The 11925-nt window shown below is 42.3% G+C and overlaps 1 protein-coding gene across 10 annotated transcripts in view; it reads left to right on the top strand.

The window, feature by feature from the left end:
* The window catches only part of LOC143293804 (heparan-alpha-glucosaminide N-acetyltransferase-like), a 47260-nt gene extending 37902 nt beyond the window's left edge, over nucleotides 1–9358 (top strand). For 8 of the 10 annotated variants that reach the window (XM_076605062.1, XM_076605064.1, XM_076605060.1 and 5 more), the window contains exons 12-18: nucleotides 364–485; nucleotides 2179–2305; nucleotides 4108–4194; nucleotides 4813–4887; nucleotides 6795–6865; nucleotides 8012–8124; nucleotides 8585–9338. In XM_076605062.1, coding sequence (XP_076461177.1) covers nucleotides 364–485; nucleotides 2179–2305; nucleotides 4108–4194; nucleotides 4813–4887; nucleotides 6795–6865; nucleotides 8012–8124; nucleotides 8585–8760 — 771 coding nt within the window. In that variant the 3' untranslated portion in view covers nucleotides 8761–9338. Of the gene's footprint in view, nucleotides 1–363; nucleotides 486–2178; nucleotides 2306–4107; nucleotides 4195–4812; nucleotides 4888–6794; nucleotides 6866–8011; nucleotides 8125–8584 lie in introns of all 10 variants that reach the window. The other 2 variants (XM_076605068.1, XM_076605069.1) reach the window with 2 other exon arrangements.
* Nucleotides 9359–11925: the final 2567 nt, after the last annotated feature.

Here is an 11925-nt window from a genome sequence, read left to right as displayed (position 1 = left end):
ACCATCACCGTCATCACCACCGTCACCATCATCGTCACCACCATCGCCACAATCACCACCATCATCACCATCGTCATCACCACCATCACCGTCATCACCACCGTCACCATCACCGTCACCACCACCGCCACAATCACCACCATCATCACCATCGTCACCATTACCACCGTCACCATCACCACCATCATCATCACAACCACCATCATCATCACCACCACCATCATCACCAATATCACCGTCACCATCATCACCACCATCATCACCGTCACCATCACCACCACCATAATCACCATCACAACCATCACCATCATCACCAATATCACCGTCACCATCACCATGTACTAACGGACCCCCTCACACCAGGATCGTCGCTGGGCGGCGGTGCGTGACGTGGTGGTGTCCCTCCCCGAGTGGCTCTGTCACCTGGCGCTTCTGGCTCTCTACCTGGGGCTCACCTATGGTCTGCCTGTGCCCGACTGTCCCACGTACGTGCCGCCCGCCCCCTCCACCCCCTCCATTCCCCACCACACACACACACAGCATTGACTAGTTTTTGTTGTACTTTTTTTACCCTTGACTTGAAGTGTGTACTAACGTGGTGATAGCCTTGAGATGGCCATCGTGGTCGGCGAGGTTTTAAGCACCATAATTTGATTTGATTTCACACACACACACACACACACACACACACACACACACACACCTTTTTTTCTTTCTTTTTTTTTAATGTGACCTTAAGTTTGAAGACGTTGTGGCAGAATAGGTCAGGTGTTGGACAAGGGCATTATTGGTGTACAAACCTGTATCTGTACAAGCATGCTTGTAACTTTTTCTGGCGTTTCACTACAGCAACATTCAAAGGAGGCGCCGTGACAATATCAGCCTGGCGTTGAACTTCTGATCCAGGGTTCACCAGTGGTGAGAGTTCGAGGCTCCGGTCTGGCACAGCGTTGTGTTCCTGGCAAAGGCACTTTGCTCAGAGTTTCCTCTCTCCACCAGGTGTGAATGGGTGCCTGACCTCCGTTGGGGGAAGGTTTAAAGGGCGGAAGGGGAGGACTGGGCCCCGCCTTCCAATGCCAAGTCTAGACACAGTGGTCATGAGTTCACCTCCCCGACGGCCACAAAAAGCTATGGGCCTTCTAACCCTTTTAATCTTGGATGGACACCATGTCACTGTGCCATCGCTGTGATAATAACAATAATAATTAATATATACGATCAGTACCAATCATTCTTATAGGTGTTGATGACAGTAGTAACTTTGCAAATTTGTTTTTTTTTAAGTAGCTATGTGATTTATCTCCGCATCCATCCATTTATCGTCCTTCTATATGTCCATCCATTCAGACTCATGTTAAAGGTTAAAGTGAAGTTAAAGACCCTATAACCTTCTACGGCCGCAGGTGTGGTGATTTCATATCCACTGTGTCCAAGCATAGGAAGGCGGGACCCAGTCCTGTCCTTCAGACAATTTAACCTTCCCCTACCGAAGTCATAGGTGTCATTCACGCCTGGGTGGAGTGAGGAAAAACCGGAGAAAAGTGCCTTTCTCAGTGACACAACACCATGCCGAAACGGGGCCTCTAACTTTGATCATTGGATCAGAAGTCCAATGCCTAACCACATCCCCTCCACAACACAGTTATACACTAGCCAAACTGGATGCATTACTTGATATATAGTTGTATGTATGAAAGTCAGTCGTGTCCGACTATGGCCATCAGAACAGCAGAGGAAGCAACTGCCGTCCCGACTATCTGGGCTAGAATTTGGTTTTAGTGGAGTGTGTCTTGCACAAGTTACATCCCCACTCTTTTGACCAAGAGGGTTTTAGGAAAGTGGTTCCCAAAGGCCAGCTCGCCCGCAAGGCTGCGGCACTGAGACCCTGTGCAATCTTGCCTCCTAGTTTGAGAGTCATAGTCCTTAACAAAAGACTAAGCTGTAAATGTCTTCCCATTGCAACGGAGAAACCATTGATCATACACCTCTCACATTGCTGTTGGCCCACCTGTAAACTTATGTCAATATGATTGTAGGACTATGAATAAACATATATAAAAGCATATTTGTATGTGTGCCCGCATGCAGACTCTGCACACACACACACACACACACACACACACACACACACACACACACACACAGAATGTTAATATTTTAGGGATCTTATTGACTCAGAGGGTACACTGGCCCGGGAGGACTGAGTGAAGGGGGAGCCCACAGAAATTGCACCGGAGGAGCGGCGCGATATATCGACGTGACGGTGCTGGGGGAATCCCACCTCTTTCAGTTTCCTACACCAAAGGTCAGTCCGGCGTTTGCCCACACACGATGGCAAGTACAGCCAGTGGGGGGTGGGAGGACGAGGGTGAGGACAAAACAAGACAAGACATGACAAGACATATTCTATATTTTCGAGGATAATAGATAAGCACTGGCGCTTTTTTTTTGCTTTTTTTTTACATCCAGTCCCCGCCCTGAAAAGGGTGTACACTATACAATATCAAGAGTGGGGATGAGGAGAGGTGAGATCTGACCGGACTTGATTGTTGGTTGGTTGGTTGGTAAATAATAAGTGATTGATTCTCATATTCTAGGGTTAATGATTCCTGGACTTATGTATGTTTTTTGGGTTTGTTTTCGCTGCCCTTCATCTGCAGCCTTCGCTTTCTGTGGCGTTACTCCAGGACTGCTCATTCCGAGTCCCCCGAACACAGCCAGACACGGCTTCATCTGCTGCAGTCTCAGCGTCGGCAGTCTACAGGCTATGGCTGTTAGGTTGCCAGGACGCCACACACCAGAGGAAACCCTACATTGCTGTTGAGCCACGTCGGTTGTGTTCAAGAGTGCCTGTTCAGATTCAGCATATGAAGGACCCCACCTACCAAGTCCGCTACCGAGGACAACAATCGCTTTGTCGTGGAACACCAGAGTGAGCATCATCTCCAGAGTGGAGACCGCCACCACGTCCCTTCAGTGACAGCCCACCGTGAATCTGCCCACACTGAAGACCTTGACCGGGCTCACGCCAAGCTCTGCTGAAAGTGAAGGAGATCGGAACTGGTGTCACCATGAGAGCGACCCTGAGAGGCCACAGAATATTCGACTTTTTTTCTACATTGATGATGAATGAGGATGATGATTGGGACGACGTGACAGGGCTGTCCTCTGCGCTCTCTTTCATTTTATACCCCAGTGTCCCGAGAGATAGCGATACCTGCAGTAAGGAAATTTGAGCTACACTCCCAAAGACACACCCGTGAGGCCTGTCTTCCCATTTGACCCTAGCTCACTCCGCTCCAGTAGGAGCCAGCCGCGTGCCGAAAAAAACCCACTTTACTTGGAATCGATCCATTCCACGTTCTACCACTCGTCAGTCAGCGGTTCTAATTACTTGGCTGGCGGCTGGTGTTTCTAACATTTTCTCAGACTCCAGAACGTTGTTATCTGGGAAGTAAATAACGACCATCAATCACTTAGGCCTATTTTTAGGGTTAGAAAAACCTTGACTTACAGTTCTATTTTTTCTCGAAGATAAACTTATTCGTCAGTGAGAAAATAAACCTTATGATTGAACAGAATCAAATAAAACTAATTATGCTGTTTGTAGCCTATCCGACCTCAAGGGTCATTCAGAGCTGATCACCTGTCAGTTCTTAAAACCAGCTGAAGAGAACCTAGAATAGTGTTAGAAGGTCAGTAAATACAGCATTAAAAAGACTAACTCATCCAAGTGTCACTAGGTCCGGGTAAAATTTAAATCAAGTTAAACACATTAAAAATAACGTTAAAAAAGGTCAATGCACCTAGTCTGTTTCAGTCCACGTCAAATTTTAATCAAGTTAAAAATACTAATTTCCTTCGTGAACTGAAAAAGAGTGTCCGCGGGGAAATCCAGAACAAGATGTTCACAGATCTAGCTGTAAAATGTACAATGTGCCTTGTTGGTATCATGCAGATGCCAGTAGTCAGTTAGAAGATGTTTTGTGCTGAGAGGCTGGTTGCACAGCAAAGAGAGTGAACAACAGGAATGACCTGTATGAAGCCTGCAGAGGGTGCCTGTGACTTGATCCCCGTGATGTTGTGCTGCTGTCTCTGTGTCTCCAGGAGCTGTACAAGACCACAGTGGCCTATGACCCCGAGGGCATTCTGGGTACTCTGACCTCCGTCTTCCTCTGTTTTCTCGGCGTTCAGGTTGGTGATTGTCTTATCGTATTCACACACACCATGTCTTTTTCGAGTGTGTGTGTGTGTGTGTGTGTGTGTGTGTGTGTGTGTGTGTCAAATCAAATCAAATTATGGTGCTTAGAGCCTCGCCGACCGCTAAGGCCATCTCAGGTGTCTGTCTATCTGTCTGTTATATTGACAACAAAAGTTCAACGTTGTTCATTCATAATTTATGCAAAGATAACAGCAAATCTGATCAAGATCATATATTGAATTATCCTAATATCTTACTTTAATCAAAGACCCTTTTCACGTATGATCTGTGCTGTAATGCACGTATGCATACTTGGAAAAGTAGAAAATTATCAAAGGCTTGCGCATGTGCTCACTTATATCGACATGAATATAAAACAAATACCTTGTGAACAAAGAATGAATATAACTAGTTCTGATCGTGTGGTAAACATACAACTTCAACATTCATGATATAGTTGTGTGTGTGTGTGTGTGTGTGTGTGTGTGTGTGTGTGTGTGTGTGTGTGCATGATACAATGATGCATGTCTCTATGGCAGTGCATGCACACATCAGTTTTATTCACGCACATGTTTACATGTATGCTGTTAACACTCACGTGTGTGGAACAGAGCGGCAACGTCCTGAGCGTCTACCAAGAGCACAGAAGTCGTGTGGTGCGCTGGCTGATCTGGGCAGTCATCACGGTCAGTACAGGGGGTCGTCCCCATGTGCCTATTATTATTATCATTATTATTATGAGCATTTACGCCTAATCTGGAAAATAAGCCCTAGGCGTTTACAGATACAACACATACGTAAAGGAAGAAATTGACCACAAGATACCAAACATTATCAAAAGTTATCCCCCCCGCAGCTCCCCCCCCACACACACACATACACACAAGCACACACGCACGCACGCACACACACACAAGTCATGATGTCATAGCACACAGTCGTAAATAGTACACAATCAAAAATACACCCAACAATTTCTGAAACTGACAAAACTCACTCACTCGCTAATAGTCGTTATAGTTCTGACTGGAAAGGGATGAGCTGTTGAGAATAATTCAGGAGGGAAAACGTGGGTCTCCAGACTGGATTTAAAAGAAAGCAGCGAAGATGAGTGAAGGAGAAGCTGAGGAAGTTGATTCCAAAGAAAGGGGGTTTGGTATGAAAAACTGCGTTGGCCATACGTTTTTGCTCGAGCAGGGGGGATCCTGAACATACGGGTGTCAGAAGAAGAGTGGAGTTGGCGTGAGGGTATGTAAGGATGAATGAGATCAGAAAGATACTGTGGACCAGAAGCCTCAATGGACTTGAAACAAAAAGAGACGACTTTGTAAGTAATTCTTTCTTGTACTGGGAGCCAGTGTAGAGCATGAAGGAGAGGAGAGACGTGATTACAGGAACGAAAGACAAGACAAGCAGCATAGTTCTGGACTTTCTGAAGCCTAATGATGAGGTAGCTGGGTGAACCGACAAGTAGGGAATTACAATAATCCAGGCGGGCCTACTCCCAATACGCCTATTCTGATGCGCCTATTCTTGATTTGCCTATCACGAAAGTGTTCGTCCCGACTTCAGTTCATCTATGTACTGGTTTGAGGTGCTGTCTTTAAACTGTGAGACTTCTCCCCCAAATCAGACAGACTTCAGTTTCTCCAGACGTTCGTCTTTTTGCGTCTGTGTACACGCCTCTTTGATCTGTTAGTCATCTGAGCATTGGTGTGTGTCAACAAACATGTTTTATTACTCCAGGTATGAAGTGTGTGTGTGTGTGTGTGTGTGTGTGTGTGTGTGTGTGTGTGTGTGTGTGTGTGCATATGTTCATGTGTGTGTTCGAGACGGAGATAGAGAGAAGGAGAATAGGCGAAACAGGAACGGCGGGTAAGCTAAACGGGACAGAGAGAAACTGTCAAGAGGCCAGTGGGGGTGGCAGCACAATCAAAGATAAGTCGAATGGGGCCTCGGGACAGGTGAATGGGATCTGTTGCCAGTACAGTACACCTTTCACTTCATATTCCTCCACACTGTTTTATGATCATCCATACTGTTTTGTCAGCATGCTTACAGAAGTACAAATCATCAGCAAAAGTCAGGAGTGGTGGTCAAGTGGTAAAGCGTCTGCCTAGGAAGCCAGAGAATCAGAGCATACGGGATCAAATCCCACACTTCCCAGATTTTTTTTCCACCGCCACTAGACCTTGAGTGCTGGTCTGGATGACAGTTCTTTGAAAGAGACCATAAACTGAGGTCCAGTGTGCAGCATATATATACATACAGCGAGAATGTCTCTGAAATAACCCATGACGAAGGATTGAGTGGGTAAACAACGAGGCAGGGTTCAAGGCCCCATTCGTCTTTCGGAGAGGCACTTCACTCTGATGTTCCTCACTCTTCACAGATGTGGACAAGCACCTGACGTGGACTGGGGTAGGTTAAAACGGCGGAAGGAGAGGTTAGGACTCACCTTTCTATGCCAAGCCCTAGACATAGTCAATATCAATTTACTGCACGGTGGCTGTAAATGGCCCTTGACCTTTTAACATTTAACCTTAGTCTGTGCGCTGATATATTTAGTTACAATGGTGACTGACGTGTGCAGGGTGTGCCTGCTGCTATCCTCAGCAAATGTAGTCAGAATGACGGCTGGATTCCTGTCAACAAAAACATCTGGTCAGTGTCCTTGTGTGTGTCATGACATGTACAGACTTCACATGAAATAAATATGGACCACTTCATAGAAGTAGGCATGTCTTCATAAGTGTTTTTAAAAAAATATCAAGAGATGATATAAATCATGCGTGATGCACACGGTCTACTGCTGGCCTCTCACTGAACGCACTAACGGCTGTTTCAGGCACACGAGCACAGCGAACTATTTAAGAGGTCTGATACATGAAGTGAAGGTCTGATACACGGAAACCCCTTAAAGAAAAAGTCTGGCACGATTTAACTACTTGAAGAGAAAGTATGATACATGTTAACTAAAAATAAAAAAACTTTTGATACATGTAAACAATATGAAGAGGTGTGATACATATCAAAATATGAGGTTTGATATTAGTTAACTATAATATGAAGAAGTCTGATGCATGTAAACTATATTAACAGGTGTTTTAAACTATACAAAGAGGTTTAATATGTGTAAACTATATTAAGAGAAGGTCTAATACATGTAAACTGTATATTATCAAGAGGGCTGATACATGTAAACTATAAGAATAGAAGGTCCAATTCATGTAAACTATATGAAGAGATCTGTTATATGAAAAGTATATAAAGAGGTCTGATGTATGTAATTTAAACTATATTAAGAGAAGGTATGATCCTGGGAAACTTTTTGAAGAGAAGGCCTGATACATGTAAACAATATGAAGAGGTCTGACACAAGCAAATCATAAGGATAGGTCTGATACATGTTAACTATTTGAAAAGGTCTGATGTGCATAAATATGTCATGTGTAAACTATGTGAATAGAAGGTCTGATACATGTAAACAATATGAAGGTGTGGTACATGTAAACTATATGAAGAGGTACGATATAATAATAATAATGATGATGATGATAGTATTTATATTATGGCGCTGGATCTTGTGCAGAGACAAATCTAAGCGCTGTCACACCAGTCATTTACACGCATGCATAACTCTAAAACTGAAGAAACTGAAGACAAGGAAGAGGTAGGGGAGGTGTAAACTATATGAAGAGGTGGTCTGATACATATAAACAATATGAAAAGGTGTGACACATTAAAGAAGTGTGGTATATGAAAACAATAAGAGAAAGGTGTAACACATGTTGACCGCTGGCCTGACAGGTCCCTGTCCTTTGTGCTGACCACGGCCAGTTTTGCCTTCCTTGTGCTGACCGCTTTCTACTTGCTCATTGACGTGTGGGGCCTGTGGACTGGACAGCCCTTCACCTACCCAGGTACAGTGTCGTCCGTTCATTTATCTGCTTATAAAATATCTGTTTATTGTTGCCTACAGCGAAGCAACCTGTGCAGGAACTAAAGAGTTAAAATCATGCTAGAAACATCCTAAAGTAAAATAAGATATACCATGTTGCTTATTGCCCAGCGGACTGCAAACCAGCCACTTCAGAAATGAATACTTGTCCATTCTTACATCCAATCAAAGAAAACCCCAAGCAACGTAAAAGATCAATTAAAATAAAGTCACCTACATCTTGAACATGAACTGGCTCTTTTCGTTACGTTAAGAAATACCCTGAATTATTCATGTGTGTGAAATTTTGTGTCTTTCTGTCATCAAGTTTTCCCTATTTCTGTTTCAGTGTTTGTGCCATTAACAGTGTGTGTGTGCATGCGTGCATGCATGAGCATTCAGTTTTGTCCTATGCCTGTTCCTGAGTGCACTCGTGTGTGCAGGAATGAACAGCATCGTGATCTTCTTCTGTCATGAAATATTCTGGCGTGTGCTGCCCATCAACTGGGTCGTGGAGGAGGTACACTGGAAACTGCTGCTAAAGACTGTGTGGGGCACCGCTTTCTGGGTCATTGTCGCCTACATCCTCTTCCGCAAGAAAATCTTTGTGGCCCTTTGACTTTCCATTGTGAACACTGTAACATTTTTATGGTCCTTTAACTTTTGCCAGAATGGTTAGTGAATACAGGAATATTTCTGTGCCCCTTTAATTTTTTCCAGAATGTTTAGAGAATTTTGGAACATTTTTGTGGCCCTTTAACTTTTCCCAGACTGAACAATGTTGGAACGTTTCGGTAGTCCTTTTATTTTTCTCAGAATGTTGGGAATTTTGTGGCCCTTTAACTTTCCCCAAAATGATTTGTGAATGTTGGAATATTTTTGTGGCCGTTTAACTTTTCCCTGAATGATCAGTGAGTGCTCATCTCATTGTTCTCTATAAATTCATAGGAAAACATTTGTGGTCTTTGGCCTGTTTGTAAATGTTACTGAACATGGTATGTACAACATACAGCTGGACTTTTCTTTTTCCTTACAAGAGTTGCAATTGTCTCAAAATCTCTAGTGTATAAAAATCATGTCTTCAATTCAAAATCTATGATAAATTATGTTGGACTTGGTTTTGTGGGATGTGGGTATGTGCATGCTCCATAAAAAAAGTGAAAATGAAAATGTGCACACAAGTACTATGCTTTGTCTCCATGTGTTGAATGGTGGGTAAGTCAAGTAAAATAAAATACTGCTGTGAGGTATCAATAGCACTAGTAGTAGTAGTAGTCACTCATTGTTTATTTTCAGTGTGTTTGAGTGCATATGACGCCAGCAAGTTTGCTTTGAAATGTATTTGTGCAAGGTACCAATAGTAGTAGTAATACTAAGTGCTGATATTTAATGTGTGCAAGTGCATGTGGCACAGGCAGTTTCTTAACTCTGTAAAACAATACCCGATATATTGCCAGAAATTTAACACAGTTTCTTAACTCTGTAAAACAATACCTGATATATTGCCAGAAATTTAACAAACATGGATGAAATAGTTGACTGCTGACAGTGATTTTGATCTGTGAGCAGAAGAGAGAGAGACAAGTAAGTGTTTTCAGACACAGTGAGATATGTATGCATCTTGATCAACCATGATCAAGTAATTGTAAAATACCAACACACATGAACTGTTTTTTCAACAATTATTTTTTCCCAATCATTAGCCTTCAAAGTTTCTTTCCCTTCACTATATTTTCATGAATACCTTTTTGCTCATCAACAAAATAAATTTTTCTCTACTTATTTCAAGTTAATGTCTTGTATTTAGGATAGGCTCTTACAGCCTCATCAGCAAGCTGGTTGTGTGAAGATCGGACATCCACCTCCCCACCCATCCCCCCAGCAGATGTAGCATAGTGTATATGTATGTGTCCACACACTCTGACACCTCCGTGAAACTAAAACTCTAAGACATTTCATGAACATGACAATACACACCAACACACATCTTCTTTTTTCTTTCTTTTTTTTTCATACAATTTATTCAAATCATGACATTTACAAACACGACAATGATAAGTTGAATAATATACCATGAATAAAGCTTTTCAACAACATTCATTTACAACATTATCTTAAAAATGGTTTCTGTACAATATTTATGAAATCATTCCATGATAATTTTTAAATAATAATCATCAAGACTCTTATTACAGGACAATGTTTCAGGGAAATATGTCCATGAACTGTATCAAGTCAGTGGACATTCACTAAAGGGGTATTACTTCATTTTGATGCATAAAAAGTATCAATATAAATAGGACAATTATTATCCAAAATCAAAATAAGAAACAAATAATACACAAAAAAAAAGAATTACAATTCACAGAAAAGTTATGCTCCCAACAAAACTGTGTCAACTCAACGTCTGCAGCTGATACAGACACTAGCCCACCAAACATTTCACCCTCTGTGCTCACACACTTTGTACTGCCTTGCTGACCACAATAGCCACTTCTGCACAGACAATGACAGTTCAGTTATAATTAAATAAAAGTCACACACACACACACACACACACACACACACACACATGCCCACGCCCACATGCACACACATAAACACGCGCGCGCGCCCGCACCCACATGCATACACAAACACACCACAAAACCTTTTAAATTTCAAAATCAGTAGAAAAGAAACAACCAGCATAGCAACATGTTCAAGTGATAATTTTAGAGAAAAAAATTTTTTTTTTAATCTCCAGGTTAAAAACAAACAAAAGCATTGCAGAAACCAAAAAATCTTTTTTCTCTTTTTTTTTTTTAAAGTTGGTTAAAATCCAAAACATGCCCAAATTTTGTTAAAACATGAACATAATTCTGAAATATATACATTTTCTGTTCTCAAGAATGACACCTTGGGTGTGGAAAAATATGAAAAGGGGGTCCTTGTCATCAGCTATAAAATGCTTGCACCTGCCAACACCTGAGATGATCACACAAATCGATCTTCATTAATTTTCTGAGAAGTTCCCCAACAATGTATCCACTCGGAGCTTCCCTCATGATTCAGATGGTCAGAAAGCATGAGAAAGCAGTGGCCCACATGTAACCTGCCATTAACCTTCATCATACTTTGCTATTTGAAATAGTATTGTTCCCACATCATGTGTCTGTCAAACCCATCCTCGATAAAGAAGAAATGCAACAGTAAACTCTCTACTGCACATGATTCATTAAGTGTAGGTTTGTGAGACCCATGACACAGGAATGAAAAGTGTTAAGAATAGTGGAAAGAATAGAATAGAATATGTCTTTATTACAAAGCATACCAGGGTCACAAGGAATATTGGGGGGTATAGTACATAACAAGATACGAACATAAATCGAAAATCATACACAAACATAAATTCCCTGTTTAGAAAGTGTAGGTCTGCGAGACCTGCTAAGTCAGAAAAGGAGTAACAAGATCATGAACTTGATAAAGATTTGCGTATTTACTGCCTGGCCTCAACAATAGGAAATAAGCAACAAATATTCCCATACAGAATATGAGGAATACATGAAAACACAGTCAAGTGTTCGCTTAGTGGTAACGTGTCCGCAAGGAAGCAAGAGAATCTGAGCACACTGGTTCGAATCCCACAATCACCAGTATTCTCTCCTCTTCCACTAGACCTTGAGTGGTGGTCTCGACAGTAGTCATTCGGATGAAATGATAAACCGAGGTCCCATGTGAAACATGCACTTAGCGCAAATAAAAGAACCCACAGCAACAAAACTGGAAAAGGTTGTCCCTGGTA

The sequence above is a fragment of the Babylonia areolata genome, chromosome 19, assembly GCF_041734735.1.
Source record: "Babylonia areolata isolate BAREFJ2019XMU chromosome 19, ASM4173473v1, whole genome shotgun sequence".
NCBI classification, from domain to species: Eukaryota; Metazoa; Mollusca; class Gastropoda; order Neogastropoda; family Buccinidae; genus Babylonia; species Babylonia areolata.
This window is presented reverse-complemented; position numbering and strand designations above follow the sequence as displayed.